Source organism: Emys orbicularis, chromosome 14 (genome assembly GCF_028017835.1).
Source record: "Emys orbicularis isolate rEmyOrb1 chromosome 14, rEmyOrb1.hap1, whole genome shotgun sequence".
Taxonomy (NCBI): Eukaryota; Metazoa; Chordata; order Testudines; family Emydidae; genus Emys; species Emys orbicularis.
In genome coordinates, this window is record NC_088696.1 from 8,474,897 (window position 1) to 8,494,461 (window position 19,565).

At 43.2% G+C, this 19,565-nt stretch overlaps 1 protein-coding gene across 2 annotated transcripts in view; it reads right to left on the reverse strand.

Moving 5' to 3' along the window:
- Window positions 1–19,565, reverse strand: part of USP10 (ubiquitin specific peptidase 10) — a 78,265-nt gene that overhangs the window by 49,022 nt on the left and 9,678 nt on the right. For both annotated transcript variants that reach the window (XM_065416522.1, XM_065416521.1), the window contains exon 2: window positions 7,390–7,458. In XM_065416522.1, the coding sequence (XP_065272594.1) occupies window positions 7,390–7,458 (69 nt within the window). The remainder of the gene's footprint in view (window positions 1–7,389; window positions 7,459–19,565) is intronic.

Here is a 19,565-nt window from a genome sequence, read left to right on the forward strand (position 1 = left end):
TATGTTAATTTAATTAGAAATACCTCGATCATTTAAAAATAACTCTTTATATCCAATTGTCCTAAATGCTGTCTTGAACTTATATTCCTATATATACACACACTCATCCCTACATTGTAGTTGGACACTCTACAGAGACTAATTTACCATAATCAGAGATGAGAGATGAAGACTACCATCACCTTGAGTTACAAACTCTAGAACAGGGGTGGGCAAACTTTTTGGCCCAAGGGCCACATCTGCGAATAGAAATTGCGGCCATGAATGCTCACAAAATTGGGGTTGGGGTGTGAGGGCTCCGGCTGGGGGTGTGGGCTCTGAGGTGGAGCTGGGGATGAGGAGTTTGGGGTGCATGAGGGTGCTCTGGGCTGGGACCGAGGGGTTCAGAGGGCAGGAGGGGAATCACGGCTGGGGCAAGGGGTTGGGGTGCGGGAAGGGGTGCAGGCTCCAGCTGGGGGTGGGGCTGGGGATGAGAGATTTGGAGTGCAGGAAGGTGCTCTGGGCTGGGATCAAGGAGTTTGGAGGGCGGGAGGAGGATAAGGGCTGGGGCAGGGGGTTGGGGCGTGGGGGGAGGCTCAGGGATGCAGGCTCGGGGCGGCGCTTACCTCAAGCGGCTCCCAGAAGCAGCGACATGCCCTTCTCCAGCTCCCACACAGAGGTGCAGCCAGGCAGTCTGCACGCTGCCCTGTCCACAGACATCGCCCCCACAGGTCCCATTGGCCACGGTTCCTGGCAAATGGAAGCTGCAGGGGCGGTGCTTGGGGCTGGCGTGCAGAGCAGAGCCCCCTGGCTGCCCCTACATGTAGGAGCTGGAGAGGGGCCATGCCGCTGCTTCCTGGAGCTGCGTCGAGCAGCCCCCGACCCTGCTTCCCAGCTGGAGCACCAGAGTGGGGCAAGCCCCAGACCCCGCTCCCCAGCAGGTGCTCGAGGACCAGATTAAAATGGCTGGTGGGCCGAATCTGGCCCGGGGGCCGTAGTTTGCCCACCCCTGCTTTAGAATCATGAGCTGTCCTCCAGTTCACTTCAGGATTCTCTGAGTATAGCAAAAACATACCAAGAATTAAAGGGACGGAAGGACAAAGAGATTAAATAGCTTGCTAAAGTTCACGACAGAAGCCTGTGGCAGAGCCATAACAGAACCCAGGCCTTTGGACTCCAAGCCCTCTGTTTTATCCACAAATAGTATTGCCTTTGAAGAGTTTTGAACACTCTGCTTAAAAATACAGTAAAATTTAAAGCAGTTATTCTGGATCATCTTATCCTGTTCACTATAGCAAAATGAAGACTATTAGATTTGCACTGCCAGTCGAAATAGTGCCACCATGGTTACTATCTGGATAGAGAATCAAGCACTTTGGTATAAAATGTAGGCTCCATTACCTGAAGCTAGTGAACGAATGTAACTCTTTCACTACTTACATGAAAAAAAGAGTACAATTGCCTACATATTGGTTTACCTTAAGTAAGCTGAAATTAAAGGATAAATAAATTCCATGTTAAATATTTCACATGAAAAAGTAAGATATCCTAAAGCTTTGCACTTATAGTACATTCCATGTGGTGTTAAATTTCATATTGCTGTTTAGCTTCTTCCACAAAGTTGGCCTGGTGGTCTGTAGACACATAATGCATCACTGCGCAGGCGACCCAACTGAGTTGCAAACGTATAGGCATACATTGATCTTGAAACCCACTCTGCTTCAAGAAATATTAGGATTTTCTACAGCACCCATAATCACATTATACATGTGCTTTCCAGCTAAATTAGATCTGCACAGCAAGTTCCTTAGTGGAGCCTCAGGAAGTCTTCTGTTCTTTTTTTCTGGTTATAGGAGGCTCTGGGTGGAGATATATACCTTAAAAATAAAATAATTTTGATTATACTGGGAAAGCTTTCTTGACCAGAAAGCTCTTGCTATGTACTCTGAGGGTGGCCAACTTTAGACTCCTCTGGAAATTCATTCCACAGCTGAATATTTTAATCTGCTCTCATATATTCTGCCCTGGACATTATAAACTGCCTTGTTCCATGGAAGAACAGCTGTCTTGAAGGCTCATGAAAGGAGATTTAGTTGATAACATACAGGGTCTGGCTTTGAAGGTCAGGCTCACTGGTCTTGATTTGGCAATGGAAGCAGACCGGGAATCAGTGACAGCTCACTGAGAAGTAAAGCAGGCACATTTTTCACAAACTAGAACCTCTGCATCACTTTCATCTTTGACCCCGATACAGTAATCCAGTTTGGAGATAATGAAAGGATCGTGATGGCCAGATCTTTTTTCTGGGAAGAAGGGTTGAAACTTATAGCAAGCTGAAAGTGGAAGGCATTTTGCACAATGGTGCTCCCTTGCTCATCTAGACTTAGTGAGGAACTAACAGGATCATGTGGTTTTGCACCACTTTGATAAATGGGTCCAGATACCTTTAATACAGTGTTTCTCAAACTGGGGTCGCCGCTTGTGTGGGGAAAGCCCTGGGTGGGCCGGCCTGGTTTGTTTACCTGCCCCGTCCGCAGGTCCGGCCAATCGCGACTCCCACTGGCAGCGGTTCGCTGCTCCAGTCCAATGGGAGCTGCTGGAAGCGGCGCGGGCCGAGGGACTTACTGGCCGCCGCTTCCAGTAGCTCCCATTGGCCTGCAGCGGTGAACCGCGGCCAGTGGGAGCTGCGATCGGCTGTACCTGCGGACGGGGCACGTAAACAAACCAGCCCGGCCTGCCAGGGGCTTTTCCCTACACAAGCGGCGACCCCAGTTTGAGAAACACTGCTTTAATGGGATGGATGAGATGTACTGCTGGGTGTCCTCAGTGCACTTCTGGCAGCACTGACGTGAAATCTTACCTCTCCTTGCGGTCTCCCAAACAGATATTGAAGAGGAGGGAGGAAAGAATAGATCACTAGAGGACTCAGGTGAAGCATCTTCAGTTTTGGGAGGAACTTGCTGAAACATAAGGAGTTTGTGCCAGACAGGAGGAAGAGATAAGTGGGTGGAATCCCTAAGGAGCCAATGAGATGTCGGGGAGTAAGGAAGAAAGAAAAACTCACAACTGTCAGAAACTGACACTGAAATTGATAAAATAAAATAATTACTAAGTAAAGTAATCTATGGGTGAGCCTCAGCAATATTCTAAATGGTGGCAGGGAAAATAAATCCTTGTTTAAGTTAAAAAAAAATGTAAAGTATTTTCCTAGAAAACTTTCTTTGGTGATGAGCTAGCTGGGATAATTTAAAAAAAAATTATTTTTGTAGAACTGGGGAATCTATTTTTTGCTGCGTGCATTTTCATTTAATTATTTGTACACATGTTCCCTGAATCCTCCCTGTGAAGGTTCAAACTGTGCTCAACTGTAAAAGCAAATCAAATCTGAACTATTCAAACAAGCAGATATATGTCTTCCTTTGTTTGAACCAGTGTTTGCTGTGTAGACTGGCTGTCTCATCCTTCCCAGCCTCTCCCCATGTCCTCCCCCCTCTGAATAAAAGCAATCAAAGCCTTCAAGTTTGCCACTGAAAACACAGGACAAGCTGCTATGCAGATAACTGGTACCATTGTCCTAAATGCTAATGGATCTGACCTTAGAATGTCACAAACATTTCTCCATTGAATGTGATCCTTTCTATTTTCTTTAAACAATTAAAAAATAAAATACTTTCTTGTATACTATCATGTAAAATTATTTTAGGTACAGTAACAGAATAAAAGTATTGAGACTTCTGTATTCCTAATGATCTATTCATATTTTAGACATTTAACTATATAAACATCATCCCTTCTTGGATGGAAGTGAGAATGAATGGGTGGAGAATGGTAAGATAAAGAAAGTAAAGTAGAAAACAGAATGTGGCTTAGCAAAACAGAAAAAAAAAAAATACATGCACTCTTTCTAGATCTTTGAGTAACTACAGGGCTCGGTGACAAAACAAATACAAATGGACAAAGCATGACAGATCTTCAAATTCTATTCCGCAGTCAAATAAAAGAGTAAACGATGTCTCACTCACATTAAAAATATTAAAGTCAAAATATCTGATGTAGTTACTCTTTCAAGGCAATGCTCATGTTGTTCAAGCTATTATGAAGGTTTTAGTAAAGTAACCTCTATGTCTAAATTTTCAAACTTACATGCCTAAAATATATTTAAGTGCCTAATTTTAAGCTCCCAAAAGTTGATTTAAGTATCTGAACCTGCACTTAGATTTGTAATGACAGATTTAGGTACCATATATACTCGTTCATAAGCCGAATTTTTTTTTGTAAAAAAGGGAAGCACCAGAGAAGCGGGTTGGCTTATGAACAGGTATAGAGAGGGAGAGGTGGGACTCAGCCCCTCCCCGCCAACAGAGGGAGCAAGGAGAGGCAGCACAGCCAGCAGAGCCAGAAGGGAAGAGGCGGGGCCAGAGTCTCTCTGCTTCTGGCCTCACTGCTCAACCCCCTGCCTCTGAAACAGCTGCAGCTCTGGGGCTGGCAGGCTGCGGCCGGGCCAAAGTTTGCCGACCCCTGAATTATAGGGTCAGCTTATGAACGGGTCATAAAAATTTTCCATTTTTACTTATCCATCTTGCGGGGGTCGGCTTATAAATGAACCGGCTTATGATCAAGTATATACAGTACTTACCTGTATGCACCCAAGTTTGAAAATTCATCTTTGTATTATCAAAAGAATCCAAGATGATTTATGGTTAGAAAGTCATAATTCTCAATGAAGTGCTGAAAGATTTCAGTTTTACTGCATTTTTGCAATTCACCCATGCTCAGCCCACATTCCTTCCATGGTCAAGGCAAAACAGATTTGCTTTGCAAAAGTCTATGTTCAGTTGTGATTTACAGTAAGGTTTATGATTAATGCTTTTATCTTCTTTGTCACTAATTTTAAAAGAGGCTTAAGAAAATGCAACACTTTATTTGGAAAGAAAGAAGATAAAATTTGGGTGGTTTTAAATTATGAAATCCATTCTAAATTATTCCTAACTAATTATTTCCCTCACTACACACCATCAGTAGTTTGAAATGATTCACTACCACCCAGAGTAAAACTACATACAACAGGAAATTATACCATGACTCAAATGACCTGATTTTCAATAAATTGGGGTTCCTCAAAATTAGGATACCTTATTTAATTTCATGGGATGAGTGGAGAAGGCATACAGTGATGTGCAGGAGAAAAGTGGCACAATGGAGGGTTGAAGGCAGCTGATAAAGGACACATCACTAGTTTGGGTTACTCACACTCTACCCCACATGTAAGCTTCTTCATGACTGCCCCATTGGGCCTCTCTAACCGTCAGTTTCCTCTGTCCTAACAGAATGCGCTTTGCTTATCACTCCAAGTGATGGTGAGCACACTGACGAAATCACAGTTCCAACATAAGTCAGCTAAATCTTGCAAACCACGGGGATATCAGTGCACTAAGGCTTCAGATACTTCACCAGGAGCCCTGATGATCATTTCTGCTCCTTCTTTAGCTAGAGTCCTTAGAAGATACTCCCATACTTTTTCAGTAAACTTAAGCACGAAAAGGCAGCTTTGAGGGAGGGTTTTAAAGGGCCAAATTTGGAGCACAATGGCGGGGTTATGTTTTGCACAGTTAAACTTCAGGACAATATAAAAAGGCCTGATTTAAGATATTAGCAAGCCATAAGAGCTATCAAGGGCTCAAAATGAAAGCAGAGGAGAGTGCATATTTTTTCTTACCCCTTTGGAAGCGCTCTCACCTCCAACCAAGAAGCTTGATGAGAGAAGCAAGGAAGTCCTGATAACTTGCTCTCTCTTTTTTTTTTTTTTTTTTGGGAGCAGAGTTTGCTGTACCAATCATGTGCATAAGTCAACTTCATAACTAGCTTGTAGCAAAAGGCACTATATGTTTCCCTTTATTCTGTCTATCCACCTACTGACAAGGATACAGGAATATTGCTCCTGCTAGTCTGCTCTAAGGTGGAGGAAGTAGTAGATTAGGCCAGAAAGAACTGGGCAGTAACAAACATTTTGTACTCCTGCCCAGTCGTCACAGAAGAGACAGTCATCCATCACTCCAGGCTGGTGTCCTCCAACGCTGTGGAAACTATATTTTAATCTAAAACTTGTTTTTGTGGCAAAAGGACAAATTCTTTGGTTTTTTGTGAGTCCAGCAAATGCGTTTGTTTTCTCCAGTCTGCTGGCAGTAGAAACATTTGTATATAGCTTTAACTTACTCACAAAAGCAGGACATCACTACCTACCTGTTAAGTTCTCTTCATGCTGGCCTTGCCTCCCCTTTTTTTGCTTTCCTCCCCCTATCCTTTGCAAGTCTTCTTCCAACCTATTTTTCCTCATCCTCTTCTAGTATCCTTCACATTCCTTCATGCAACCAATATGAAAAGCTACCGGGGTCATTAGCTATACACCCATGAACTTGAAAGGCAATGAGGTAGTGAATTTCTGTATGCCACAAAGAACTTAAAAATCAAACTACTACAGTAGAACCTTAGTAAAACACATTAATGACAGACAACAGAGCTTACTTTATAAATATATTCATTCAGGGGGGGAGGGGAAGAGAGGGGGGATTTTCCTCCCATATACATGCAGTTGAGGGTTTGTTTTGTGTTGGGGAGAAGAGGGTCAGAGGAGAGAAGTGAATATTTAAAGTATTTACCACTTTCTCAGTTTTGTTCTTCATGACCTTTACCTTTAGCCCAGGTTTGGTCATATAGGGATCTTGGAGGTTCTTGGTCCTTCCTACAGGACCCAATGGATACCTCCCTTCCACTCTCCAGTGCTACTTGCGGTATGAGTCCAAAGAGTACAAAGCCTGGGATCTACTCCGGATAACTGCTACCAGGAGGCAGAAAGCCACATCAGGCACTGTAGTGAGAGCTCTACTCTTCCTCTTTGGCTCAAGAGATCTGGGATCTCACCTACAAACAGGAATGTTGCTGAGAAAGTTGCTACTAAGTCCATCACTGAAAAGTTAATTAAGGAGAGCTGCTCACTCCATTGAGCAGATCTTTCTTTCCAACTCCTGCATGCAATCACTACAATTGCAGATATTCCAGCAATGAGGAAGGGAGAAAGAAGAAGCCAGGATCCTTCTCTCCACATGACTCTAGAGTTGAGTAAGGACAGAACAAGAGACCATTGCTTAACAGGGACTATAGCTGCCATACAGCTGGACAGGAAAAGAACTGCAAGAGTGAGCAACTAGTGTGCGATCAATATGAATGCAAATTGAAATTATATTCCAAGGAGCTCTACGGTGAACAACTGAATTTTGTTAATTCACAAGTGAACAATAAAAACAACATTGATTATTGTATTTTTAATTTTATATACTAATAAACCTACTACATTTGTGTAAAACAATATGCATCACATCATCTTCAGGTAAAACACTGAAACATAGTTCTTACCTCAACAGAGCATCGAGGAGTCACAAAAAATTGATTAAACTCATCAGGGCTGAACTCCCCAAAGATATACTAAAAAAAAAAAAAAAAGAAGAAAACATTGTTATATGAGGATTTACACTTTGTCTCATTAGCAAATTCAAGGTAGAATAATTTACTTTTAAAAGGAGCAGCGACATTTTAAAGGTTTGTGTGTGGCAATGGGAACTAAAACTACTATCTTTGCATCCCTGCTCTCTTTCAGATTCCTTTCTGTTGCCCTGAGCAAGTTACTTAATTTTTATAGCCTTGTCTACAACAAGCTTTTTCTTAAAATGCCCACTAGTAACTGGAACTCCAGTGTACACTGACAGTTTTACAGAAGGCCCCTGTCACTACAGGTCTTAATGTTAAAAAAGGAAGATGAATTTCGAATTTACAGAAAATTCACTTAGTAAATGACAAAAAATCCCCATGGAACTGTCTAACAAATTGGGTTTCATAAGGCTCAGTGCTGGGTCCAATCCTATTCAGAGACTTAGGACCTGTCTACACTTACAGTGCTGCAGCTGTGCCACTGTAGCGCTTAGTGAAGACACTATCCCGCGCGGGCTACGGATGTGCTGGCCGCGGCTTCCCGCCGCCCCCCTTGGCCCGGGACGGCGAACCGCGGCCAGTGGGGGCCGCGATCGGCCAAACCTGCCGCGTCAGCAGGTAAATAAACTGGCCTGGCCCGCTAGGGTGCTTACCCTGGCGAGCTGTGTGCCAAACGTTGCCGACCCCTGATTTATGCCAATGGGAGAGCTTCTCCCGCTGGCTTAGGTACTCCATCTTCCAAGAGGCAGTAGCTATGTCAACGTGAGACATAGTGCTATCTACGGGGGGGTTAGATCCACACCCCTGAGCGACACAGTTATACCGACATAAGTTGGTAGTGTAGACTATGGCTTAGGAAGTGGAACTAGTTGAATGGTGTCCAAATATACATATGATGCAAAGTAAGGTCATTGGCACAGTATAGATTATTAAAAAATAGACTGAGAATTTGAATAAACTGAGGAAATAGGTAGAGGACTGGAAGAGACTAGTTTTCAATGTCTAGAAATATAAGAGGATACAATGCATCAGACAAAGTAGCCACAGAAATTGTTGATGATGGCCAGAGAGGGCCCAAAAAAAGGGTGGTGTTGCCACAAAGAATATGACTAGGTGCTTTTCCTCAGCAACTTCCAATGGCAACAGTGAAACTCTCCCACATCATCCACGCCTCCCTCAGAAAACCCAGATGAACAACAACAATGGTACCAACGCCTACCCTTGCTCAAGATAAATCCTCTTGGCCATACAGAGATGTACATATCCAAGTCTGGAGTTGTGTTACATAAAAAGTTATCTGAGAGTTGAAAATGTGAGCGGCTGTTTCATCTATAAAATCAAAGGCTGGGTTGTGGTAGGTTATATAGCCCTATTGCATTTTATATTTTTAACTCAGTTTCCTTTCCTTAAAGAAATAATAGGTGGATACACTAGTAATTAAAAAAGGAAGTTTAAGCTACAGCTCCAAGCAATTGCAAAAATATGCATAAGATTTAACATTTTTGAACTTGGAGTCTTACAAGAACCTGATTAAAAGTATTTCTAAACATAAAACTGATATACACCTCTACCCTGATATAACGCAGTCCTCGGGAGCCAAAAAATCTTAACGCGTTATAGGTGAAACCGCGTTATATCAAACTTGCTTTGATCTGCTGGAGTGCGCAGCCCCCCCCCGAGCACTGCTTTACCACGTTATATTCGAATTTGTGTTATATCGGGTCGCGTTATATCGGGGTAGAGGTGTACATACAAATATCTTCAGTTCTCAATACTTCACACAAAGGCCATACATAAAACCTATTTTTCTCAAGACCAAAACAATCATAAGATCATAAACTACATACATAAAGTATCAGAGGGGTAGCCGTGTTAGTCTGGATCAGTAAAAAGTGACAGAGTCCTGTGGCACCTTATATACATAAAGTAATTTATCGGCTTGAAGTTAAAGATCAACGTATGAGACCATGAAAACATTAAGTCCTTTAAGGATTCTTTAAGCAGCTGCTATATATCACCTATTCAACACCCAAAAGCATCACTTAACACCTAAAGAACAGAACCCTTAAGACATATTTCAGAGAATTGCCCCATAGCTCTTAGGGTAGGCCTACACTTAAAACACTGCATTTAACATCTACCAAAAATGTTCCTAACAAAAACATTTGCTGAATCATAATTTGTTTTTATGAGACTTTTTAGGTGCAGGTACACAGTTGAGCCACAGTTGATGTACTGAGGTTGACGCAGAAAGACTGTAGAAACTGCATTACTTACATTGACCCAAACAATCCTCCAAGCAGCTGTCTCAGTGCCAGACACTGATCGCCCGGGTCACAATTATGAAATCCACAGACCAGTGGTCATGGAAACTAGAAGCCCCCCAACCCCTCCTTTAAGCCTTGCCAATTTTTGAAATACCTTTTCCTGCTTGTCCATCTTGGTGACCACACCTAGCAGCTCTCCACTGTTGTATGCAACTGCCCAGCTGACCATGCCAGCTACGTGATCCATATCTGGTCCAGCTTGGAGTAGACAGGAGATACTGGATCTCCTGAGCCTGTGGGGAGAAGAAGCTGTGCAAGCACAGCTACGGACAAGCTACAGAAAAGTGAACATTTCTGAGCAGATTGCAAGGGGGATGCAGAAGGGTACAACAGGGACTAGCAGCAGTGCCACATGAAAGTGAAGGAACTGTGTTAGCATGTCAGAAGGCCAGGGAGGCCAACAGTTGATCCGGTACCAAAACTTAGACCTGCATGCCATACTTGGCAGAGACCCCACTACCACCCTGCAGACCACCATGGATACCTTCAAGAAAGCTGAGTCATAGGACCCTGGCATGAACAGCAAGGATGAGGCGGTGGAGGAGGACAGGGGAGATCTGACTAGGGCGCCCAGCTATGCTGCAAGCCAGAACCTGTTTCAGACTCCTCTGCAGTCCAGTTGGTCCTAGCAGTCGAGCATGGGCGAACCCAATACAGCTGAAGGACCTCAGGTAAGTGTGCAATTGTACTTCCCATAACAATAATGTACTGATGGTGCCCCCAATTTAAGAAGACACAGCTATCAACTTTTCATTAATTTACTTATACTAGAAGAGGTAGCAGTACAACAAAAGAGAGGTAGTATTGTTATCTGCTTTTCACTTCCCTCTAGAGTTAGGCAAGGGGGGCCATGTATAGCAGTTTATGTACACAGGGATGTCCCTTGAATCCTTCTGAGAGATCTCAAGGAAACTTTCATGGAGGTACTCTGCAATCTTCTCCCAAAGGTCAAGGAGACTGGCACAAGGACCCAGTGGTAGGAAAGCAGACAGGACTGGGAGGGGACTGGCTGGAGGGGATGGGGCAGGTGTTGTGCTTCTGGGGGAACAGGCACAAGAGTCTGACTACTAGAGAAAACTCTCCCCTCCAGAGACTTGGATGGAACCAAAGATTCCTGAATCTCACCATTCCTCTGCTGTCGGTAAATATTGTGAAACCCTCTGGCAAACTGCATCTCTGCCTACGTCCCCTTCAGTACTAGTCCACACAGAAAATGACAACTTACTAACAGTCAGAATTCAAAAGGCAGAGGTCTGCTCACTGAATCTAAAGATTACATCGCTGCTGATGCCCCATGTGAGTGTCAATATGATGCCATGTAGTGTAAAATCTTATTTTTTTTTAAAAAAAAAACATGGAAATTATATAAAAAAGTGTTTTAAAAAGTTACGGTTTTAAAGTCAATCACTTTAGGAAAGTTAGGAAATGCCAGAATTAAAGATACTTGTGCAACCTTAATTCTGCCCACTTATTGTGCATACATAATGAAAGATTATCATAAAGCAATCACATACTATTTTTTCCACAGGATACCTGCCCCATTCAGTGGATTTTCAGAAAGCCTTTGACAAGGTCCCTCACCAAAGGCTCTCATGCAAAGTAAGCTGCCATGGGATAAGAGGGAAGGTGCTCTCATGGACTGGTAAGTGGTTAAAAGATAGGAAACAAAGAGTAGGTATAAATGGTCAGTTTTCAGAATGGAGAGAGGTAAATAAATAGTGGTGTCCCCCAGGGGTCTGTTCTGGGACCCATCCTATTCAACATATTCATAAATGATCTGGAAAAAGGGGTAAACAGTGAGGTGGCAAAATTTGCAGATAATATAAAATTCTTAAAGATAGTTAAGACCCAGGCAGACTGAGAAGAGGTACAAAAGGATCCCTCAAAACTGGGTGACTGGGCAACAAAATGGCAGATGAAATTTAATGTTGATAAATGCAAAGTAATGCACATTGGAAAGCATAATCCCAACTATACATATAAAATGATGGGGTCTAAATTAGCTGTTACCACTCAAGAAAGAGATCTTGGAGTCATTGTGGATAGTTCTCTCAAAATATCCACTCAATGTGCAGCGGCAGTCAAAAAAACGAACAGAATGCTGGGAATAATTAAGAAAGGGATAGGACAGAAAATATCATGTTGCCTCTATATAAATCCATGGTACGCCCACATCTTGAATACTGTGTGTAGATGTGGTCGCCCCATCTCAAAAAAGATATATTGGAATTGGAAAAGATTCAGAAAAAGGCAACAAAAATTATTAGGGGTATGGAACAGCTTCCGTATGAGGAGAGATTAATAAGACTGGGACTTTTCAGCTTGGAAAAGAGACGGCTAAGGGGAGATATGATTGAGGTCTATAAAATCATGACTGGTGTAGAGAAAGTAGATAAGGAAGTGTTGTTTACTACTTCTCATAACACAAGAACTAGGAGTCACCAAATAAAATTAAATAGGCAGCAGATTTAAAACAAATAAAAGGAAGTATTTCTTCACACAACGCATAGTCAACCTGTGGAACTCCTTGCCAAAAGATGTTGTGAAGGCCAAGACCATAACAGGGTTCAAAAAAGAACTAGATAAATTCATGGAGGATAGGTCAGGATGGGCAGGAATGGTGTCCCTAGCCTCTGTTTGCCAGAAGCTGGGAATGAGCAACAGGGGATGGATCACTTGATGATTATCTGTTCTTTTCATTCCCTCTGGGGCACGTGGCACTGGCCACTGTCAGAAGACAGGATACTGGACTAGATGGACCTTTGGTCTGACCCAGTAGGGCCATTCTTATGTTCTTATGACAAGACAGACTTACTTTGGGGATGAATCAGGTTTGCGTCATGAAGGAAGCACCCCTGCCTCATCTGTAGCAGATGCTGGAAGGCGTCTAGTGAAGGAAGCAGGGGATTGCAGAAAGACAAAGGTACAGTCTGATAGTTAAGGCAGCTGAATGCTGCCCTGGAGAACTGGATTCTGTCCCTGCCTCTGCCACATTGTTGGGTATCCAACTTGATATCCTGGGGTCTGATTTACAGAAGTGCACAATATTCACAGCAGTAACTGAAATCAATGGGAACTGTGCTTTGAACAAATGAAGCACTATATAAATGCTAGGTTATCAGGTCCTAGATGTTTCAAATTGGGCATTCTGAATTCATGGAAATTTCTAACCTTAGTTTCTGTGCCTCAGTTCCTCATCTGCAAAATGGACATAATGCCACTCTCTCATCTCACCAGGGTGTTTAGAAAATAAATTAATGTTTGACAAGTACTTAGAAACTATAATGTTGAGGGCCATAAAAAAGGCCCATGAGGCAATTAATGTCTCCAGAGCAGGGTTTGAATAGTGTACAGTGAATAAGGCATGGAGCCACACACTGAACAATGAGGATAAAACAAAATATTGCATAGACTGCTCATTAAGTGAACACCAGCGAATCTCTGCTTTGAACAAGGAAGCAGTTCTGAGGGGAAAAAAAATAGTACATGACCATGTAATTAAACACTACCATAATGTATACACACCCTGGGGCAAATACAGGTTGCAAAGGCAATTTTTAAAATCCCAATTTTAATAAAATGCATCTTTTTAAAAATAAGACTATTTAAAATTAAATTTGATATTATGACAGCCTATGTTGAGGTCTAACATTACTATAACCTATTAATATAATTTAAATTAAATAAAAACATTCAAACTGTATCTGTTTGCTCTGCTGAAGTTTTAAAGAAAGTTACACCACTGAACTGGTGGAAGTCACTGGCAAAGCACCTAGAACCAGAGTTTGTGGAAGTGCTAAACCAACTTTAGATTACAGTAGCCTGCTCTGCAAATTCAGAGAGATTATTTTCCTCATTTCAGTTTATTCAACTAGTTCAGTTCAACAACTAGTTCACTCAAAACTGAGAAACCAACTGGAAGTTGAAAAAGCAGGAAAGCTTATTGTCCTTCTTCCTATGAATAAAAATAAGGTGCGAGAAGATGAGATCTACCAATTCTAAAATCCTGAAGGATGTGGTGACCAGAAACATCAGTCCAATTCAGTCATTACACATAATACTTCTTTTATTTAACTACGTACGTTAGTTTTAAATGCAAACATGTTTTGATAAACTTGTTTTTCTCTTATGTACCTAGCACTTTCATGGTAGTTTTATTTAACTAATAAAAACAACTTTAAAATGGCTTAAATAATCTAATAAACTTCTTATCTTATGGTCAGTGCAGTATCATTATCTACTGCACATTTACTAATGTGCATTTACAAATGCTTTGTCTAATTTTGAATGGCCCGAATGATGGGGGTTTTACTACTTCCCTTGGAAGAAAATTACACAATCTAATAGCAGATCTGGGATTCTTTCTCCCCTAAACATGTAGTGAATGCCTATTTGTTAAACACTGACAGTCCCACAAACCTGGACAAGACTTTTTGGTCTCTACCATCCCGGACAAGCATGGAGCCCACAGAGTTCTGAGCTATTATCATAAACGTTGCAAAGACAGGACACACAATTCTCCTGTGTTTGTAGACCATCAGGAAGTATTTCAACAACTTGGGCTATGAGGATTTCTTCTAGGACAGTTTGCTGAGGGACACAGTGAAAAACAATTCAAGGTTGTTGGTGGCATTCTGGCACAGCTGCAAATGGTGAAGCGCCACTTCTGGGCCCTAGAAATGAGCACTGATTGGTGGGATCGCATCATGATGCATGTTTGGGATGACAAGACGTAGGTGCATAAATTCTGAATGTGAAAGGCCAAATGCCTGAAACAGTGCCCCGAGCTCGCCCCAGCCCTTCAGCACAGAGATACCTTCATAAGAGCTACATTGAAAGTGGAGAAATGAGTGACGATCACACTCTGGAAGCTTGAAACATCAAATTGCTACCAGTCAGTGGGAAATAATTTTGGAGTTGGAAAATTCACTGTGGGGTCCATTGTCATGTGAGTAGTTAGCAGGAGACAATTAACAGGGCTATGCAGGATTGTGACTCTCAGCAATGTGCAAGACACAGATGGATGTGAGCAATGGGGTTCCCAAACTATGGTAAGGCAACAGATAGAATCAGAATATCAGGGTTGGAAGGGACCACAGGAGGTCATCCAGTCCAACCCCCTGCTCAAAGCAGGACTAATCCCCAACTAAATCATCCCAGCCACAGCTTTGTCAAGCCTGACCTAAAAAACCTCTAAGGAAGGAGATTCCACCACCTCCCTAGGTAACCCATTCCAGTGCTTCATCACCCACCTAGTGAAAAAGTTCTTCCTAATATCCAACCTAAACCTCCCCCACTGCAACTTGAGACCATTACTCCTTGTTCTGTCATCTGCTACCACTGAGAACAGATCCATCCTCTTTGGAACCCCCTTTCAGGTAGTTGAAAGCAGCTATCAAATCCCCCCTCATTCTTCTCTTCTGGAGACTAAATAATCCCAGTTCCCTCAGCCTCTCCTCCTAAGTCATGTGCTCCAGCCCCCTAATCATTTTTGTTGCCCTCCGCCGGACTCTTTCCAATTTTTCCACATCTTTCTTGTAGTGTGGGGACCAAAACTGGACACAGTAGTCCAGATGAGGCCTCACTAATGCCAAATAGAGGGGAATGATCACGTCCCTCCATCTGCTGTCAATGCTCCTACTTATACAGCCCAAAATGACGTTAGCTTTCTTGGCAACAAGGGCACACTGTTGACTCATATCCAGCTTCTCGTACACTGTAACCCCTAGGTCCTTTTCTGCAGAACTGCTGCCTAGCCGCTCGGTCTCTAGTCTGTAGCAGTGCATGGGATTCTTCCGTCCTAAGTGAAGGACTCTGCACTTATCCTTGTTGAACCTCATCAGATTTCTTTTGGCCCAATCCTCTAATTTGTCTAGGTCCCTCTGTATCCTATCCTTACCCTCCAGCGTATCTACCGCTCCTCCCAGTTTAGTGTTGTCATAACTATAAAGGGAAGGGTAACAGCTCTCCTGTGTACAGTACTAAAATCCCTCCTGGTCAGAGACTCCAAAATCCTTTTACCTGTAAAGGGTTAAGAAGCTCGGGTAACCTGGCTGACACCTGACCCAAAGGACCAATAAGGGGACAAGATACTTTCAAATCTTGGGGGGGGGGGCAAGGCGTCTTAGATTTACTTTGTTTTCTCAACTTGTAAATGTACCTTTTACTAGAGTGTTTATCTTTGTTTGCTATACTTTGAACCTAAGACAGAGGGGGGTCCTCTGAGCTCTTTAAGTTTGATTACCCTGTAAAGTTATTTTCCATACTGATTTTACAGAGATGATTTTTACCTTTTTCTTTAATTAAAAGCCTTTTTAAGAACCTGATTGATTTCTCCTTGTCTTAAGATCCAAGGGGGTTTGGATCTGTATTCACCAGGAGTTGGTGAAAGGAAGGAGGGGGGAAGGGTCAATTTCTCCTTGTTTTAAGATCCAAGGGGGTTTGGATCTGTATTCACCAGGAGTTGGTGAAAAGGAAGGAGGGGGGAAGGGTCAATTTCTCCTTGTTTAAGATCCAAGGAGTTTGGATCTGTATTCACCAGGGAATTGGTGAGAGGTTTTCTAAAAGCTTCCCAGGGTAGGGAATGGTGGCAGCGGACCAGAACTAAGCTGGTAGTTAAGCTTAGAAGTCCTCATGCAGGCCCCTACATTTGTACCCTAAAGTTCAAAGTGGGGATACAGCCTTGACAAGTGTCATCTGCAAACTTGCTGAGGGTGCAATCCACGCCATCCTCCAGATCATTAATGAAGATATTGAACAAAACTGACCCCAGGACCAACCCTTGGGGCACTCCGCTTGATACCGGCTGCTAGCTAGACGTGGAGCCATTGATCACTACCAGTTGAGCCTGATGATCTAGCCAGCTTTCTATCCACCTTATAGTTCATTCATCCTTCTTTAACTTGCTGGCAAGAATACTGTGGGAGACCATCAAAAGCTTTGCTAAAGTCAAGGAATAACACGTCCACTGCTTTCCCCTCATCCACAGAGCCAATTATCTCATCATAGAAGGCAATTAGGTTAGTATAGCATGCATACCCCTAATTTTTGCACCAGCCCACCTTGCCTCAGAGTACATCAACAGAAAATGCTACTTTTCTATGGTTATGCAAACAATGGTGGCTGCTCGGGAAAGTGGATGATGCACGCATCTTTAAAAATACATGACTGTTCAGAAAACTGCAAGCAGGGACACATTTCCCAACCATCAGATTACCACTGGCAATAATCAAATGCCAATAGTGACTCTGGGGGACCCAGGCTACCCCTTTCTCATGAAGCCCTACATTGGTCATCTCGAGAGTACCAAGGAAAGATTCAACTATTAGCTCAGCAGGTGCCGAATGACTGTTCAATGTGCTTTTGGTAAACTGAAGGGCCGCTAACAGTGTTTACTCACTAGACTGGATCTCAGGGAGAAAAAGAGACCAATGGTTATAGCTACATGTTGTCTCCTGAATAATGTGTGTGAGGCAAAGGGGAGAACACTGCCACTAGGGTGGAAGTGGAGACGCTGTCTGTTAACTTGGAACAGCCAGACACAAGGGGCATTACTAGAGCTCAACATGGAGCTATGCAGTTGAGGGCGGCTTTGGAAGAGCACTTTAATGGTCAGCCACAGTAGTGTTCTATGCTGGAGTGTTTTCTGAACCTGGAGCTTTGAGTGCTGCTAAGAATTCTGGGGTGCTTGCTGTACGTTTACAAAACATTGCTGGGTGTTTTCCTGAAGCTATGAATTCTGTGGTGCTCGGTGTGTATTTACTGTTTCCTTTGACCAGTGCTATGCATTCTGCAATATTTGTTGTGAACTAATAAGATAATTTGATTATCCAAAAATAGAACTTTATAGAGTGGGGAAAAGTGCAGAAAAATCAATGTGCAAAAAACCAAAAACCACAGCCAATGTTATACAAGTTTTTAAACATAACTGAACACAGTGAAAATTTAAAATTAGAAAAGAAGTGGGCATGTGTTCATCTGAGTACACAAAGGTAGTCTGTTGTGGCTACACATGCACCAGTTGTGGTTCTCACAGGTCAGTGTATGTGAAGCTGTGGCTTTCCTTGATATCCTCCGGAGTGGAGTGGTAGGGATAAGAATGCACCCCAGGATCCCATATGTGAAGTTGAGTGGTTAGGGAGCAGCAAGCACGGAATACTCCAAGAACAGCAGAGGGTGGAGAGTCGAGGATTTTTGGACCTGCAGGCCAAGCAATGTCTGCAGCAGTTGGGTCTGCTGCCTTAGAAGCCCCATTATGTCCTGGTGTATCTTGCTCTCCTTGTCTTGCTGGGACTCCTAGGTCTTTTTCCTGTCCTGTCTTTCTCCATACTGTCAGTCATACTGGCCCTCCAAGTCCTTAGTTTACAGTTCGATGCAGCACTGGCTTTCAGACTCTCACAGAACACGTCCTCCCTAGTCCTCTTCTTTCTCATCCTCAGGGCCAGGCGTTCTAGGGGGGGCACCCCTCAAGGCAGCCATGCCAGAAGCTGCTGATAAAAACAGACATACGTACCATTGGATTTACAGTCACAAGGGAAAGGGGAAAGTTTAAAAACTCCTTTCCCTTATTTCCATAAACAATTTTAATAAGAAATGCTTATTGACACTTCAGTTTTGGAGCAACTCAACACAGCACTGCTCTCCAGCCTCAGCCATGATGAGTATGTCTCCCAACAGCAAGGGGAAGGTGGGGAAGGATTTTCTATTACATGAAGCTATAAAATTTTGGTCCCTATTGCATGGATAGGAGTATAGGGCAATGGCACTGAATATTGGTACTGTTTTTCATAGGTGGTGGTGATTTTAGCTGATCTCCCACTCCCGAGGGTGACAAAGGCACATAGAACGCAGCTGCTACTGGCATCCCAAAGCTGCCAGGCCCCGTATGCTGCTAGCCTGTTTACTGCAATGTTGCCAGCCAAACACTGCAGAGTGGTGAGAAACTATCCTACTGAGGAGGAAGAAATAAGGTAGACATTCCTAGTAACCTTTGGGAAAAAAATGCAGAGCATCTACATGAAACTTTAATCAAGATCTCTCAAGAGATAAAAGGAATATCCCTATGTACATAACCAGCATTCTCCTGGTCCTACCTAACTCAAAAGGGGAATGAAAAACAGATGCCAACTCTACTTCTCTTTGTGGTTCCTCTACCTCTTCTTGTAGAAGTAAAAGAATAAAAATTTGATACCTTTGTCTTGTTAACATGTGGATGGGCACCATCTTTACATTTAAATACTATAAGGAAAAATGCATGCACAGAATTACCAGAGTTCCTTTCCCCTTCATCAGGCTCATTTGCACCCGCCTGGCAGGACTGGCTAAACTGTGGAGGAGTCTCAAATAGGTCTTGGCTTGTTGCATGGCTGGAGTCCCCCGCCGCATCTTCTCCCACCCCAGCCCTGGCTGTTCATGGCAGGAGTCTCTGTCTCAGAGTCTTCCAACATATCCACAGTGCTCTGCAGGGTGCAACTGGGGTCTCTGCCAAGTACGGCATGCAGTTCCTTATAGAAGTGGCAGGTCTGCAGCACAGCACGAGATCTACATGGCATCGTGACAAAACTCCTTCGCATTCACACAACATTGCTACTGATCCCTGTCATACCCCTTCGCCTGCATTCCCTGTACAACCTGCTTGTAGATGTCAATGTTTCTACGGCTGGTCTGTAGCTGTGCTTGGCACAGCCTCGTTTCCTCACAGGTCCAGGAGAGCCAATACTTCCTGTCTACTCCAGGCAGGAATGTGTCTAGTATCTCTCTTAGGGCTTGTTTTCACTA